Source organism: Delphinapterus leucas, chromosome 15 (genome assembly GCF_059928025.1).
Source record: "Delphinapterus leucas isolate spDelLeu-1000000601 "Yukka" chromosome 15, BTC_Dleu_Yukka2, whole genome shotgun sequence".
Lineage (NCBI taxonomy): Eukaryota > Metazoa > Chordata > Mammalia > Artiodactyla > Monodontidae > Delphinapterus > Delphinapterus leucas.
This window is the reverse complement of record NC_143143.1, coordinates 6,077,216-6,094,493: the sequence shown is the minus strand read 5'-3', so window position 1 is coordinate 6,094,493 and position 17,278 is coordinate 6,077,216. Positions and strand designations below refer to the sequence as shown.

The following is a 17,278-nucleotide window of genomic DNA, read 5'->3' as shown; positions in this document are numbered from 1 at the left end:
GTGACTCTTATGTAATTGTCTCCTGTATTTCTTCTCAATTGGTTCTGGATTAAGGAAAATAATAAAAGACTATTAAAAAAATTTCCCCTAAAATCCCACCGGTGCTCAGTGCTCAAGAAATGGTAGTTGTGATGATGATTTCCTTGATATTAGAAACCTGAATTCAGCCAGCATTGATGAAATCCTCAGGGATGATACTGTGGGGGATATGAAAGATGAATACACACCACCTATAAACTTGCAAATGTCCCTACAGTTCTCCAGTGAAAACAAGCATGTACTGAGCACCTATCTGCCAGGCCTAGTGTGAAGGGGCAGCAGACGTGGAACCTGCCTCCCAAGAGCTTCCACTCAGATGGGGGGAGCATCACGACCACCAGCACCTGTGACACAAGTGGACGGCATCACACCTGAGAGTGCTGAGGGGGTGTTGCAGCTGAAGGGACAGGGGAGGCTTTGGGATCCCCATTGCATAAGGTCGGGGCATGGCAGACAGGAAGCAGAGAAGTTGGAAAGAGCAAAGCAAGAGCAGGGGAGGTGAACTTGGAGCATAGAGTCCACACCTACTGGCTGTGAGCTGGGACACGTGGCACCTCACTCCTCAGCAAGGGTTTTGGAGGTGCCTGTCTTGGACACCTGGATGATCTCCACAGAGGTGATGCCTTTGCCAGCCACGCGGTGTCTGGTGCGCAGCTTGTTCAGGGCGGTCTCTGCCATGCCGGCCCGCTCCTCGGCGTCATCCAGCTCATGTACCGTCTTCCTATAGCGAGCCAAGGTCTGGTTGGCCTGCTCCTCCTGTGACAAAGGTACAGTGGAAAATGGGGCATAAACCTGGCTTGTTCTGGCTAAACGTGCATTGTTTTCAGTTCTACATGGACATCTTAAAGAGTCCAGTCGTTCTGTAAGGCTTATTAGGAAACACAGCAGTCCTGGGTCGGGGCATCCCCCAGGTCACCACGGACACCCACCTTCAACACTTTTAGCTGATTGTTTTTGGCTTTGACGTCCATATTTCTAAATAAAATGTGCTCTGTTGCGGCTTCTATAATGTGTGGTTTTAGGCATTAGCTATTGGTACCCCACCACGGGAGATGTGGATTTGGTGCTTTCTTGAGCCCCTGTCACACATTTCCCACCCCCTCATCTTCCCAAGAGAGTAATAGTGTCATTTTGGTTAGAACCGTATTTCCTGTAAGCCTGGCCTTTATTGAGCGTTTTGGGAACAGTGTTAGGTGCGTGGGTGGATGATGGAGTCAACGTGGTGGTCCCAGAACTGGCGGCAAATGACAGCAGAGTCAAATATCTACATCCTGGGTGGGGGATGATGGTGGCGGCAGGTGGGCGTGCGGTCTAGGGTTGAGACTTGAAGCTGCCATTTGCTAACCATGTGACTTTGACTGAAATAACATAAGTACCCTACTCTGGGCTGTTTCCTCACCTGTGAAATAGATTAAGAGTATCAGCCTTCCTGCCTTGTGTCAAGGGGATCAAAAAAGGGAAGGTCCTGGTGTTTAACCTTCTGACCAGGAGGGAGAGGCCACAAGGGGCAGTGGAAGCAGGACGGAGGCACCCAAGACCTTCCCTGGCTTTAGATCCCTCCGAAGTAGGTGTTTCAGTTAGCACGGGTGTTCTCGGGATATTTTCATTTTTTACACGTTCTTATCTCCAGTGTGTCATGTCTAGTCCACTCCCTGTGTGATAGCGAGGATGAAGTGCTGTGGACAAGAAGCCATCTTTTGGCCAAGACTTGAGTCCTCTCCTGTGGTTCATTCTAACCAAGGCTGGAAACCTGGGCTGGGAAGGGGGGAGAATTGGGGCCACGTGGCGGGTACTCACCGCCTCCTCGATCTGCCGCTTGTAGACCTTCAGCTTGTTCTGCAGCTTCTCCACCAGCTCCTGCATGCGCTGGTTGGTCTTGTGGTCCTCCTCCGTCTGGAAGACCAGGTCTTTGAGGCGCCGCTCATTCTTCCGCAGCGTCTTGACCGTTTCCACATGCTGTTTCTGCTCCCCGTCCAGCTCCGTCTCCAGTTCTTTGATCTGGGGGAGGAGGAGAGGAATGCGGCTGGGGGAACGCAGGTTTTTGAACTTCAGAGCTCAGTGGCCTTGGGCAGGGGTGTTGAGGTGTCCACTTCCTGCCCAGAGGTGAGCCCTGCCCAGGAGGGTTGGGTGGGCTCAGCCTTTCACCAGCAGGTGGTCAGATGCCTTGAGCCTCAAGTTTCCTCCTCTGGAAAATGGGGGAGGCAGGGGTGGGACAAGGTGACCGACCCCCTGGGCCCTTCCAGCTCTGACATTCCATGAGGTGAAGATGGAGGCTCGTTTTAAGTAAGTAATAAGAGAGGAGTAATGTTGGAAACAGAGACTGGGAACAGAGACAGAGGAAGAATGTGGGGAACCACTCTGCTTGGGGGCTAAGGACACTCTGTGGGGAAGGTGACAGGGAGAGGAGGAGGAGAGGAGACCGTTGTAGAAATAGATTAGAGGCCCAGCTCCTCATCAGATGCTTGGCACTTTTGGGGGGGAAAAGACCCCCTTCCCATCTCCTTTTTCCCTCTGGTTCAGTGCCGCCCTCACCCTGGCTTCCAGCTTCATGATTGTGCGTTTCCCTCCCTTGAGAGCCAGCTGCTCAGCCTCCTCCATCTTGGCCTGCAAGTCCTTGATGGTGACCTCGTAGTTCTTCTTGATTTTCTCCAGGTGCATGCAGTGGTCCTGCTCTTGCCGGAGTTCCTCGGCCATGCGGGCAGCCTGGGGTGGGGGGGCGGGTGGAAGCACTGGAGCTGGAGCTGGGCTCCCATCCAGGCTCCTAGTGCCTTTGAGAGACGAGGGACCTTGTCTCCCAGCCTCTGGGACACCAAGCGGTGGACAAGAGGACCCTGGCTGACATGCTGCTGGGGTGTGGTAGAGGGGGTGCCCCACGCTCCCACATCCCTCCGAGTGACGGGAGGAGGCAGGCGCCTGTGCTCAGACCCAGGCCACCCAATCCCATGGACCCGCCAGCCGGCGCTCTCCAGCCAGACTCTGCTGTCTCCTCCATGAGGGGCACAGCACAGACAGCGGGAAAAACACAGGTCTGAGTAGAAAGTCCAAGGTCTGCACCCAGCCCCAGTCATTTAACCCACTTGTTCTTGTGTAAAATATTCATGGCGGGCTTACAGCGTGCCGGGTACCAGTCTATGATCTCAGAACACAGCACCAAATAAGACCAACAATGTTCCTGAGCTCCTGGCATTTCAGTCAAGCCTAAGGAGCTTGACGATAAAATCTGTATTTCCTCATCTTTAAAGTGGGGCACGTAGCATCCACCACTGAGCACCCAAAGGGATACTAGGGTGAAAACACTTGAAGGCCTCCCTTGCTGACCTCCAGCCCTGAACCCCTGGGCACGGCACCCATCTTCCTTTCACTAACCCTCCCCTTAAGGCTGGTTCAAGGCTCCTCTCCTTGCCAAAATACCTGCCCAGATGAGCCCACTTCAACGGCTCCTTTGGTCTGTGTCCCCAGGCCTCATGCTCTAATCTCTTGGCTTTTCAGAAACCAAAGGAGGCGGCCTTCCCTGCCTAGGGTGGCCTGGTCGCCGGCAGGGGGCCTGGCTGGGGTGGGGGTAGGGTGCCCAGGCCCCGCCCGGCTGCAGCAGGCCGTGCACGCACTTACGTCTGTCATGGCTTTCTTGGCCCTCTCGTCGACCGAGCGGAACTCACTGATGAGCTCCTCATGCTCGTTGGAGATGCGCTGGACATCAGACTCCAGCTTACGCTTGACCACGAGGAGGCTTTGGTTCTGGAGGAGGAAACGAAGACATTGCCATGAGCCCAGAGTCTGCACAGCCCTTCCTGTGTCCAGGAAAAGCCACCCTCTCCCAGACCCCCAACAAGAAATGGCCCTGGGCCCCCTGCTTGGGGTGAAGGTCTCTATCCTGCATTCTTCTCTGTTTTAGATTAGAATTTGCATCACACGGAGCCTGGGAAGAACATCATTTAGGCCTGGGGTGGGTGGTATCTCTAGTACAATCCTGAACTTGGAGCTGGGAAGACCAGGTTCAAGCCCTAGTGCTTCTGCCTGTGTGTCTCCTTTTTACCCCTGGGATTGGTCTTTTTATCTCTAAAGTGGGGTTGTAATCCCTATATGTCCCATGTACATTTTTTTCTTTCGGTGAATTCGCATGAGATGGTGAGTAAGGATGAAGCCGTGCTGGTAAAGGACTGCATTGTGAGCGGCAGGAAGCACCTGCATCACCGCTGGGGTCCCTGGTGTTGACCATGGGTGAGCCACTCAACTCTCGGCCACAGTTTTTCATTTGTACCACGAATGTCGGACTTTGGAATATTCTAGATCCCTTCCAGTTCTGAAGTTCTATCTTCAGTACACTGGGCGGGGTGGGGGGATGGGGGGTGGTAACGTTGTCCTTAAAATTGGCTAAATCATCAGAATTTCATGAGGAGTTTCTAAAAGTTAAATTCCCGTGGGTCCCACTACAGACTCACTGGATCAGAATCTCCAGGGGGGAGTCGTGGGAGTCTGTCTTGAAAAGCTCTGCACTGAAAAATGGTTAAGATGGTACGTTTTATGTTATGGGTTTTTTTGTTTTCTAACCACAACAGAAAGAAAGCTCCGCAGGTGCATTCTGAGGATCTGACGAGTGGGCCTTTGAGGGGAGCCCATGAGGTTTGGGCGCCGCCCTGGCCTCACCCCAGCGCCCCGAGTGGGAGTCCACATGGCCGGTAGCTGCCCCCACCTGGACGTTGAGCTCGTTGTGCCGCTCGGTGACCTCCACCACCTCCTGCTCCAGCAGCTTGCGGGAGCGCTCGCTGCCCTCCAGGGCCGAGCGCACCTCATCCATCTCCGTCTGCAGCAGGCTCAGGCGCCGTTCCTGCAGGTTGTACTGTTCCCGCAGCTCCTCGTGCTGCCGGGCGTCTTCGTCCATCTGGATCTGCAGGTCCTGGCGGATGAGAGACCCTGGCCTGAGCCCTTCTCCCACGGCCAGGGGTTGCCCAGGCCTGAGGGTGCTATGACCTTCCTGGACCAGGCTCAGCGGGGAGCTGGGGTGAAGGTGGGGAGGTGCAGGCCACAGGGGAAGAGAGTGCAAAGTGCAGCCCTGCCCTGGGGAGTTCAGGGTCTGGTTGATGCAGGGCCCAGGTGTCTGGAGGATCTGTCCAGCCTGATCAGCATGAGGTCAAGGATTTCCTGATGACGAGGACCTGGTGTTTCCAGCAGGGTCTTCTCAAGGAGGCCTTCCTCAGTGACCTTTGACAATTACACCCTGCCCTGGCTAATTCCCGTCTCCCTTCTCCTGTCTTTCTTGTTCTTTCTCCATAGCACTTCTCACAATTTTTTTTTTTTTTTGCTGTACGCGGGCCTCTCACTGTTGTGGCCTCTCCCATTGCGGAGCACAGGCTCTGGACGCGCAGGCTTAGCGGCCATGGCTCACGGGCCTAGCTGCTCCGCGGCATGTGGGATCTTCCCGGACCGGGGCACGAACCCGTGTCCCCTGCATCGGCAGGCGGACTCTCAACCACTGCGCCACCAGGGAAGCCCTCTCACCAGTTTTAATACTACAGTTTTATTTATTTGTTGCTTATTATTTGTCTGCAGGGAAGTTTGTTTGTTTTATCCATTCTTGTACCCCTAGCACCTAATACAGTGCCTGGCCAGGGCAGGGCTCCAGTAAACACATGTTGAATGCGTGGGTCCAGCTATGCATGTGCTACAGACCAGGCTGATGACAGCAAGTGATAAAGCAGGCCTTCAACTCTATTTAAGATGAGTGGTCGGTATATGGGTGTTTGTTATGTTCTTTATTTTTCTGTGTCTGTAATCATTTCTAATAAGTCAAAAATGATTTTAAAAAGCAAGACAGGCCCAAATTCCTGATTCCCTCCTTCCCCCTTTCCAGTGGTCCAGGATACGGATCTTGGTAGTTGGGGTCTCTCATTTATACAGTCCCCAAGTCTCCTGCTCCCTAGACTGCCAGCCACCCCACGTTCTCGCTCTCGTGCCTTTATCCTGGCTGGACAGGCATGTCATTAGCTCCCAGTGAGCCTGCAGGCTCGGGGATGGCTGGCTTTGTGATTAGTTCTTCCTGCTTCCAGATTGCTACCTTGATTTGCTGTTGCAGCCTTTTCAGCGTCTTCACAAGTTCGCTGTTGTTCTTGTTGGCGTGGTCCAGCTGGATTTCCATCTCATTCAGGTCTGTCTCCATCTTCTTCTTGAGCCGAAGTGCCTCTGCCCGGCCCTTGGCCTCCGCCTCCAGGCTGGCCTGCAAGGATTCGATGGCCCTCTGGTGGTTCTTCCTGCAAGTCCAAGCAGAGAAGGCCTTGGCGTACTGGGTCCACTGTTCAGGATGTGCTAAACCTCTCTAGATAAGAAATCTCAGCAATAATGTGGATACGGCTACCATGCTGTGAGATTAAACTGTATCTCCTCTTAAAGTCTTTAAGTGGGGGAGCATCATCCTTTGGGAAAAGGAATGGAAGGTCGATGTTTACCATGTGTCTTTGTGATCTCAATTCATTTAATATGCAAAACAGCCTGGCAAGGAAACTGAGGCTCCAACATGATGAAAAACACGCCAAAGATCACCCTTTAGTCCACAATGGAGTCAATTCAAGGCCAGATGCTAAGGTCTCCGCTGTTTGTTTTCATTATAAAATGTGAGCTTTGGCTATACAGGTCAGAATCTCTCTTTTCAAAGCAACAGTTAAGTGACCAAAGAAAAAACAGATAAATTGGACTTCATCAAAATTTAAGACTTTTGTGCTTCAAAGGATATTATCAATAAAGTGAAAAGACAACCCACAGAATGGGAGAAAATATTTGCAAATCATATATCTGATAAGAGTCTAGTATCCAGAATAAATAAAGAACTCTTAAAATCAACAATAAAAAGATAAATAACCCAGTTTTTGGGAAAGAACTTGAATGGGCATTTCTCCAAATCAGACATATAGCTGGTCAATAAGCACATAAAAGATGCTCAGCATCATTAGCCATCATGGAAATGCAATTCACGTCCACCAGGATGGCTATAATCAAATGGCTACTCTAAGTACTTCATATAAATGGAATCATACAGTATTTGTCTTCTTGTGACTGGCTTATTTCACTTAGCATAATGTCCTCAAGTTTCATTCATGTTATAGCATGTGTCAGAATCTCCTTCCTTTTTAAGGCTGAATAATATTCCACTGTATGGATGGACCACATTTTGTGTATCCATTCATCACTGGGCATTTTGGTTGCTTCCCCATTTTTGCTATTATGAATAATGCTGCAGTGAACTTGGGTGCACAGATATCTCTTTGAGACCCTGATTTTAATTCTTCTGGGTATATACTCAGAAGTGGAATTGCTGGATCATATGGTAATTCTATTTAAAAAAATTTGAGGAATCTCCATACTGTTTTCCACAGCAGCTGTACCATTATATTACATTCCCACCAACAGTGTACAAGGGTTCCAGTTTCTCCACATCCTTGCCAACACTTGTTATTTTCTGTTTTTTGGATAGTAGCTATCCTAATGGAAGAGAGGTGGTATCTTGTAGTTTTGATTTGTATTTCCCTAATGACTAACGATACTGAGCATCTTTCCATGTACTTGTTGGCCATTTGTATATCTTCTTTGGAGAAATGTCTATTTGAGTCCTTTACCCATTTTTTTAAAAAAAAAATTTTATTGAAGTACCGTTGATTTACAGTGTGTTAATTCTGCTGTACAGGAAAGTGATTCAGTAATACATATATATACATTCTTTTTCATGTTCTTTTCCATTATGGTTTATTACAGGATATTGACTATAGTTCCCTGTGCTATACAGTAGGACCTTGTTTATCCATTCTGTATGTTTGCATCTGCTAATATCAAACTCTCAATCCATCTCTCCCCCACCTCCCCTCCCCCTTGGCAACCACAAGTCTGTTATCTACGTCTCTGAGTCTATTTCTGTTTTGTAAATAAGTTCATTTGTATATTTCAGATTCCACATGTAAGTGATATCATGTGGTATTTGTCTTTCTCCTTCTGATTTACTTCACTACCCATTTTTGAATTGGGTTATTATCTCATGGGGTTTTGTGATGAATCACTAAAGTACTATATTTCTAAGTGCACACCAGAGAGTGCCATATTAGTATGAGGTACCATCATTATTACCATTTCACAGATGAGGAAACAGGTTCAGAGAGGCTCACCTAAATTGCCCAAGCTCACACATGACTGGTATGTGGCAGAGACCCAGGTTTCTGGACTCTGCTCCATCATGCTACCTAGACTCAGTCTCCTGTCCCATCAGCCTCATACCTCGTAGCTTCAAATTCCTCTTCTTTCTCGTGGATTCTCCGGTCAATATCAGCTTTCACCTGAGCCAGTTCCAGCTGAATTCGAATCACCTTGCTCTCTTCAACCTGCCAGGAATATAAACATCAGTCTTCCTGGCCCAGCAGGTGTGTGGTCCCTGGCCAAGGTCCAGCCCCCAATGTGATGACCACATGGTTACCTCCAGGGAAGACTCAGCTTCCTCCAGGGCCACCTGGAGTTCTTCCTTCTCAATCTCCAACTTTTTCTTCATTTTCTGCAGCTCATGTATACTCCGTCCTCCCTCACCCAGCTGATCAATCAGTTCCTTTATCTCCTCTGAGAAAGGAATATTCTTGTTAACAAGAAGCAATATTCTTGTTAACAAGAAGAATATTTTGTTAACAAGAAGCATGAGGACTATCGGCTTCCCGGGGTAATGGCATGTGACACAATTATTCCTCTATCTTTTCTCACCTGCACCAGGAGCTGATAGGGGGTGGTAGGCAGGGACCCTCAGCAGCACCTGATCATAACCCCCCCTCCTCTTTTCCTTTCTCTCCTAGTCCAGTCAACCTATATCTGGTTCAGCTCTTCCTCCCCAATCTTTAACTTGTATTTACTTTATGCCCAAGTCCTTCAGTACTTACACTTCTGAAATTAAGAAAGCAGAGGCCTCAAACAGTTGACTCTCAAGATTATCTCCTGTAAGCAGAGAGCTCCTCTGGGAGTGACTCATAGGACCTTGGGCAGCTTTGGGGACAATCAAGGACCATCTTTTTCTACCCTCCATTGCAGTGATGCTACATCAACTCCCCCGCCCCCACCAGGACTCAAATACAACCCTGGGGAGGAAGCAGGGTGGGGCAGCCCAGATTGAGGAAACCCTGCATTGGCTGAGTTTTCATTTCTGCTGCTCAGCAGAACAGGGACCCCAAAACAGTTCTTCAAAAATGGAAAAAAGTGACATCTCTTGAACACTGAGTTTGTGTTTAGGAAAACCACAGAAACAAATAATACAAATTTCATGTGGCAAGATTAGATAACCAACACTTTTCAAGCAATATCCAACAGAATGAAATTTCAGCCTGAGACTCCTATATGTAAGAAACACATATGCATACACATATTATTTACATACGGTAGATGGAAGGGCTCAATATCTAAAATCTCCTGAGCCCTTATTTGACTAGCTACTCTACCGAGCGAAGACTTAAGACATTTTTATCTTATTTCATTATCGCAACAGCCTTACACGGAAGGCAGTATTATTTCCCCATTTTACAGATGAGGCACAGAAGAACTAGGTAACTCACCTGCCTGAAGTTATACTGCTGAATGCCCACATGCTTTGACCAAGTGCTTGCCAGCCAGTCAGCAAACACTGATTGTGCTCCTACTATGCGCTGGGTGCTCAGACCCATGACGGGAGGGGGGGGTCCGGCTGTGTCCTTGTCCCTGCAGGCCTGTCCACCTGCCCCCAGACTCACCCTGCAGGGTCTTGTTCTCCTTCTTCACCGACTCCAGGTGCTCCAGGCACTCCTCGTAGACGGTCTTGATCTTGAAGCTCTCGGTCATGTACATGCGGCACTCCTTCTGGGAGGTGTCCACCTCCACCTGCAGCTCCTCGCACTTCTGCTGCCACTCAGCCAGCATCTTGTCAAAGACCCGCTGCTTCTTGTCCAGGGCTGCGGCCGCGGCGTTGGCCTGGGGCGAGCAGGGGATGGTGTCAGGGGTCTGCCTTTCCTGTGCCTTTCCCCTCCTTCTGCCCCCTCCCTTCCTTCCCTCTACCTCTCCAGTAACTCTGGTGACCCCAGACTTCTTCGAATGGGGATAGAATTCAACATTTGTGGCACAAGCACAGAATAGGGAGTCCAGAAATAATTATGTTTGGGTTCCAAAACATCTACTACTAGACATGTGACCTTGGGCCGCCCACCTTATCTTCCCAGGTGAGGGTTTTCTCAGGCGTAAAAGGAGGGATCTGGGCCACAACAGCCTTCCCAGATTTATGACGTTCGCCTAACTCCCCATAACGTATTTCTCTATGACATACTAATATATATCATTGCCCAACTCAGAGATGGGTGGGTATTATTTTTCTTGTGCATCAAAGCTCATTATTCTTAGATATTATTCTCATAGTCCTTCCATCTTTTTCATAACTCCCCGCAACTGTGTATTTGCTGCTGCACGATATTAGACGTTGTAAATTTCTGCTTAATTTCTTCTTTTTTTTTTCTGCTTAACTTCTTAATTTGGAGGGAGCAAAAACCTTGCGGTTTTAGGACTTTTTCCCCCCAAAGCCTCTCACATGGCTATGACCTTATCTGGACCAAGACTGGGTTGGTGTGTGCCAGTGGAAATCTTATTTAATTTTGCTAAAGACTGGCGAATCAGTCTGAACTAGGGATGCAAACGGGAATATTTAGCCACACAAAGTGTGTGGAACATGGTTTGCAGAAGAGGAAGGGGAACAGGGGCAATAGCTTCCTGGACTTCCTGGGACTGAGTTTTATCCTTGTCACGGACCTATTTAAATAGTGGCTGGTTGAGTTAAGATCTCAGAATCATGAGCATGCTGACACACGTTCAAGCAGTGGACAGTGGGCCTGACTGCAAACCCTGTCCTCCACCCTCTTGGGCCACCTGTTCCTTCTTGCTAACCCAACATGTGACAGTCTCATCCAGCTTCCCGTGGGCTGTTGGACCCAGCAAATGGTCAGCCTTGGAGCATTTGGCCCTCTGACCTTCTCCAAGTCGATGGTGAGGTCCTCAACTTCTGCCTGGAGTCTCTGTTTGTTTTTCTCGAGGGAGGCGGCTCGGGCCTGGGCGGCTTCAGCCGTCTCTTCTGCCTCCTGGAGCCTGGCGGCCAGTTTTCTCCTGTGGATGAGAGCAAGAGAGGCCATCAAGGAAACATAGGCACCCACGGGCAGGGGAGCCCAGCATGGCGCTGAGCTCTGGTGTCACAATGGAAAAGATGCAGATAAAAACGGGTGTTTGGCACAGAGCAACCAGTGTCCAGTCATCCATGCCACAAATATTCATTGTTTCTACTCAGTGCCAAGTCCTATTCTAGGCATTAGGGAAACAGCAGTGAATAAAACAGACTAAGATCCCTGCCCTCAAAACTTCTGTTCTAGGGGCTTCCCTGGTGGCGCAGTGGTTAAGAATCCGCCTGCCAACTCAGGGGACACGGGTTCGAGCCCTGGTCTAGGAAGATCCCACATGCCGTGGAGCAACTAAGTCCATGTGCTGCTACTACTGAGCCTGTGCTCCTCAACAAGAGAAGCCACCGCAATGAAGACTGAACCCAGCCTAAAATAAATAAACCCAGCCTAAAATAAATAAATAATTAATTATATATAAAAAAAAAACTTCTGTTCTAGAGGGGGGACAGAATACACAACAAAGTGACATAAGCACTATGGGAAAATAAAGCAGGGAGGGGACACATGTGCAAAGGCCAGGACCCTGTGGGTGTCTGGGGAAGAGGTTCCAGGCAGAGAGAGGGGAGGGTTTGAAATTGAGGTTTGGCTCGGAGTGAGAGCCTGGGGTGGGACCAGGCAGCCCCTGTAGCTCTCAATAGAAAATATTAGAAAAGGGCTGGAGGGCAGGAGGTGGAGCTGCAGGAAGGCAGGTGTAGGCTCAGCGAATAAAGAGTGCCAGATAAAGATTGATGTCAGCTGGAAGGCACTGCGCTTATGCTGTCACCACAAATTCCAGTGGATGGAAGGCACCAGTGGCAGGCTGAGGTTCCCTCCCCGCCTGGCACCAGGGGCTCACACGCAGGCCTTCCCTGGGTGCCCTGGCCCACGGGCACCCACGCCAGCCTCTTGTGCAAGAGGGCAGCTCTGAGCCACGTTCATGTGTCCACTCTTGTTTCCTCAGGCCCGTCAAGCAGAGCGTTTGTGTCTCTAGTTTGTGAAGGAAGAAAGCTCAAAGGACTTGAGGGCATTCGCCACAGAGCTGGGGAACTGGCCGAGGGGGGACCTCTGCCACGGAGCGTGGCCCGTGTCCTCTCAGCATCACCGAGGGGCCTCACCCCAGTCCCACCAGGCCCATGGAAGCTCCCTGAGCACTTCAGAGGCAGAGAAGCCCTGCCTGGAGGCAGATCCCGCCCCCCCACCATCCTGACTTCCCTGCAGGGAGCCTGAGCATTTCTGGGCAGAAGATGTAGGTAAGAGAGCCCTTGAAGAGGGAAGCTGAAAGCAGTGGAGCATGCAGTGCGTGACCTGGTGAGGGCACGAAGTGGGCTCCCTGTCCTGACACTCGTCCCCCCTTTAAGAGGAGCCCCTGAACTGCCCTCTCCTGGGTGTGGCCCTGGCGTCAGCTGTGGCTGTGGTGCTCAGACCTCCACCTTGCACCCACCCGCCAACCCGCTGGCCTCCCTGGCCCTTCTGGCGCAGGGTGACGCTCACTTGGTCTCCTCCAGCTCCTCGGTCCCCTGGATGGCGTCCGTCTCATACTTGGTCCTCCAGGTGGTCACCTCGGTGTTGAGTTTGGACACAAGGCGCTGCAGCTCCGACTTGCCTCCCTGCTCCTCCTCCAGCTGCTCCTTCAGCAGGTCCAGGTCGTGCTTGGTGTTGGCAAGACTCACCACGGCCGTGCTGCGGGACTGCGGTGACCAGACCAGCCTGTCAGGGCCCCCCAGCCTCTGTGGCACCCAGGGCCATCACTTAGAGATACACGACGTTGGATCAACAGTACAGCGGGGTAAAGGCAGGGCGGGGGGCGGCGGGGGGAGACACAGGAGTCTACAACCCAAACCACCAGGGTTTAACTTTCCTTGATTTCTTCCAATTACTATCCACAAGGATACGTAATTCCGTTAATTTCATTTAGTCGCACATATAGCGTACTCTGGTTTTGTTGTTAACTCTTTTACTTGCAGTGGAATCAAATATTTTTCATGTTCCTTCTACATCTTCATAACATATGACTTTCTTCAAGGAGGCAGCTCTGTCACCCCCTACCTCACCCCAAAACCAACCTTGGACTCTTCATCCAGCTGCCTCTTGTAATCGTCCACCTGTGATGTCAGGGACGTCTTTATCCTCAGGATCTGATTAAGCCGGCTCTGGGATTCTTCATATTCCCGGCTCAGTTCACTGTTTTCAGCTGGGCGAGAAGGGAACGGGAGAAGCGTTGGGTGGAGAACTAGCTCCCCTGCCAGATCCTAAGCCTTGCTCCCAAAGTGCCCATCAGTATAGTGTCTTGGCCAGCTGAGCTGGAATGGGGAGCAGGGCGACCACCATATCAGCTGCCCAAATCTAGTGGGCCCAGGAGGGGAGCAAGTGCCCAAGGGTAGTCACCATCCAGGTGATTTGCATGGGATAAGCGGCTTCAGATAGCGAAGCCCCTGGCAGGAGATACAGCAAAGAAGTTTGGAGAAAACAGTCGGGCGGAGAGTGTTTACTTTGGAAAAAAAATGCATTTGTCACGGTCCCAGAACCTACACTCCTGTCATTTGTAGACTGCTCTCCGGAGCCAGAGGCCAGGAGAAGGTGCATGAGCCAGAGAACCAGCAAGGGTTCCCAGTTCTGCCCTGTATCTTTGGTTTTGTGACCATGGGCAAGTCACTTCACCTCACTGAGTTTCACTCTTCTTATCCATCAAATGGGGATATTGATTTTAAAAAGTATTCAGAATGTGGAAAGTAAGGCCAAAGGAGGTTCTCTGGTGTCAAACGAGAGTGTTGTCTAACTGGTGCGCCTCAGGAGCGTTAACTTCTCGAAGGACATGCACCTTTGCTTGACTTAACTGTTGACCCTTTTTAGAGCCCAGACTCTGCGAAGTCAGACGTTAACTTGCATATTGATGAGTTGCAAATTATTTTTGACCTAGAGATGCAGAGAATTTCTTCTGGTAGAAAAAACCCCAAGTCAAACCTAGAGGTTGCAGTATTATTGCCGCATAGGACATGAACCAGTTTTGCATCTAACTCAGCAGAGTTACTGAAACATTCCTTTCCCGACTGGCTGTGTAAATCTCGGCCCCCTCAGGTGCTTTTCAAAGGCAGTTTTCCCATTTTTCTGGTTCCCTCATTAGCGACACGTGTTCGCTTTACGTTAGTAGGCAGGTCATGTTTGAAAACGTTTGAAAATTGTGTTTTGTCGGTATTACTGCTCCTCCTGCTGATCTCACGGGGTGGCTGAGAGAACTGATAGGAAAACGTTTTGGACAGTGTTCCCTGTTTTACACTGTAAAGATGTTACTTGGAGCACTCAGTGGGAGGAAGAAAATCTTCTCGTCTAGTCACAGGGGATGTGGATTTTCCAAGGTCAAGGAAGCTCTGGGAGGGCACCCAGGTACTCTTTCAGTTTCCTTGAGGATCCCCACTCCTTTCCATGCACTGTTCCTTAGGAAGCTGTGGGGAGGGGAGAGCTCACCTTGGAGGCGGGTCCTGATGGCGTTGATTTCCGCCTGGTTCCGCTCCAGCTCAGCCACCTTGGCATTGGCCTCTGATAAGTTATCTTCCAGCTTTCGAACGTGGGCCTCGGCATTCATCTGCTCAGGGAGAACGAACCCAGTGGGGAAATGGGGAGGACCAGGCCAGGCCCTCCCTGCTTCCCAGCTGCGCTGCCCTAGTGCAGCCTCCCAGGCCACCTACCTCATCCTTCTAGAACATCCCTGTCTCAGAAACCTCCAGTGGCTCACCATTTTCTATCAACGTAAGCCCAGAGCCTTTGGGTTGGCACACAGCCCCTCACTTCTGGGCCCCTGCTGACCTCACTCGATAGGAAAATGCCGGGAGCCAGTTAATTTAAGGAAAAATACCAGCATTAGAGCAGGCCTCTGCAGATAAAACAGGAACTACGAAGATGCCTCGTGAGTGTCTGAAGTTTGGAGACACTAGTTGGCTGGGACCTGGACCCCCAAAGCATCATCCCTGCTCACCTTTGGAGCACCACCCGCCACTTCCCTTGTGTCACAAGAAGACTCTTCCTGTGGCAGGGGCTGGATAAATGCATGTTGAGTGGCTTACTTTAATTGTACTTAATTTTCTTTCTTGCCACATATCACTTTTTCATCGTGGCGATGATTGTTTCTCCTACTAAGTCTCCAACTCCTGGAGGATATAGTCATACTAATGTCATGATGATCCTAATAGCTCACATTTATTGAGCTTTTCTTACGTGCCAGGAACTGTCGTAGCCCTAACAACAGCACTATGAGGTGGGGATTATCATTATTCCCCATTTTACAGATGGGGAAACCGAGGCACGGTTAGGTTGTGCACCTTGGCCGAGGTTATACACACAGCCAGTGGGGTCTGTGACAGGTCCATCTTGGTTCCCTTCACAGCATCTAGAATGGACCTCGGGCCTGTCGGGGGACTCAGGGGATATTATTCGTGAAGGCTCTGCGGGGTGTCCCCCCTCACCTTGGACTTCTGTATGGTCTCCACGCTGGCGTTGAGGTCGTCGATCTCGGCCTTCATGACCTGCTTGTCCTTCTCCAGCTTGGACTTGACCCTCTGCAGGTTCTCCACGTGCTCGGTCAGCTCGGCCATGGAGTCTGTGTGCTTCTTGCGCAGTGTGGAGGCCGCTGCCTCGCTCTGCAGGGCCGCCTCCTCCAGCTCCCGCCGCAGCTTCAGCAGCTCGGCCTCCCGCTTGCGGTTCTGCTCGATCTGGGGCGGAGCAGAAGAAGGGCTTGCGGGCTGGCCGGTGCTGGCCTCCCTGGGGCATTCAGTCCAAATCCCACCTGCATCCACTGAACCGAGGAGCCCCAGAAGAAAGTGGACTGAACCAGCCCCCTCTTGCCTATTCTTTATCATTGATTGGTTTCTCCTCAAGGGAGCCCTGGGAATTCAGCAGGAACTAACTGGTCCTTATCCCCCTGCTCATCGTCCAGCATTTGTTTCTCCATGCAGGCAGGCAGGCAGGAATCGGGGTTCCTGGACACCCCGAGGATGGTACCTGAGCAGATGTGGCTCCCCCAGCCTCTTCCAGCCTGTCACTGAGGTCTTCGAGGTCTCGGGACAGGTCACTGCGTTGTTTCTCCACCTGGGGGGAGATGGGATGACACTGACCTTGGCCGTCCAAGAACCCCTGTTTCTCTGATAAGGATTGTGATCACCACGTGGCGTCTGTGAGGCCAGGGGCCTGCGCTTGGGGAGCTCTGCACTCTGCCCGTCACTCCCCCACACTCAGCAGAGGATGCTGTCTGTCCTCTTCCCTGCACTGGGGGGGCCTTAGTGCCCATCCTGCCACCCAGCCCAGCTGGGCTGAAGCTGGGGTTAGGTGTGTTACGATCCATCTCCCTACAGGATCCCTCCACTCCTGGCTCTTCCTTTCACACCTTTGTACCTGTGCACATAAGTGCTATTTGATTCCCTTTGCCTAGAAACTCCTCCCGCCTCAGCCTGTTGAATGCAGTCTTCCAGTCCCCAGGCTAACATTGCCCACTCTCCTTGGACCGCACAACAAAGAGCATCTGTGCCTCTTACGTTGTCATTAATGGGCACATGTAGCACAGTGCCTGGCACACAGTAGGTGCTCAAGAAACAACAAGTCCTTTCCAACCGGAACCCCATCCTCCTCCCTACTGGTTTCTCAACAGGAGTTTCTGCTCGTTGTTGGATTGTGGCTTCACTGGGTCCTTTGCCTCAGGAAAGGAGGGAGGAAGCGTAGACGCATCTCACTTACCTTGGCTCTCATTGCCCTCTCAGCCTCCAGCTCTTCCTCCAGTTCCTCGATTCGGGCCTAGCAGGCAAAAGGGCAGACAGAGCGGGGCATTTATCTCTCCTGGGTGAAGTTAGAGACCCACCTACTGGCCTTTTAGAATGAAAATGATGGAAGGCAGCTAAGTGTATGCGGGACGCTGTCAAAAGCAGAGGGAAGCGGGCCACAGAGAGTGTGTGCAATGGTCCTGAGGCAGGAGGGAGGCTGGGGTGTGTGAGACCCCGCAAGGGGCCAGAGGGGCTGAACGGAATGGTGGGGGAACGGTGGGTGACAAGCCAGGGAGGGAGCAGGGGCTATTGTGGAGG

General features: G+C 51.1%; 1 protein-coding gene across 1 annotated transcript; it reads right to left on the bottom strand.

Moving 5' to 3' along the window:
• Positions 1-524: 524 nt before the first annotated feature.
• On the bottom strand, positions 525-16,174 carry MYH16 (myosin heavy chain 16). Its single transcript, XM_089895686.1, has 14 exons — positions 15,674-16,174; positions 14,679-14,796; positions 13,280-13,407; positions 12,708-12,904; positions 11,037-11,169; positions 9,777-9,993; positions 8,489-8,625; positions 8,293-8,396; positions 6,092-6,284; positions 4,730-4,933; positions 3,649-3,774; positions 2,572-2,742; positions 1,837-2,037; positions 525-795 (listed from the first exon to the last, which is right to left on the bottom strand). Exons 1-14 carry the CDS (start codon positions 16,064-16,066, stop codon positions 595-597), a joined length of 2,523 nt encoding a protein of 840 aa, XP_089751812.1. The 5' UTR covers positions 16,067-16,174; the 3' UTR covers positions 525-594.
• Between the last annotated feature and the right edge of the window lie 1,104 nt (positions 16,175-17,278).

Coding starts and splice junctions, on each gene's coding strand:
- MYH16 (XM_089895686.1), bottom strand. CDS start 16,066: ATGATAAAGAATAGGCAAGAGGGGGCTGGTTCAGTCCACTTTCTTCTG. Junction 13,408..14,678: donor CATCAGGACCCGCCTCCAAG/GTGAGCTCTCCC, acceptor CTTCTCGCCCAG/CTGAAAACAGTGAACTGAGC. Junction 8,626..9,776: donor GGAGAACAAGACCCTGCAGG/GTGAGTCTGGGG, acceptor TTCCTTTCTCAG/AGGAGATAAAGGAACTGATT.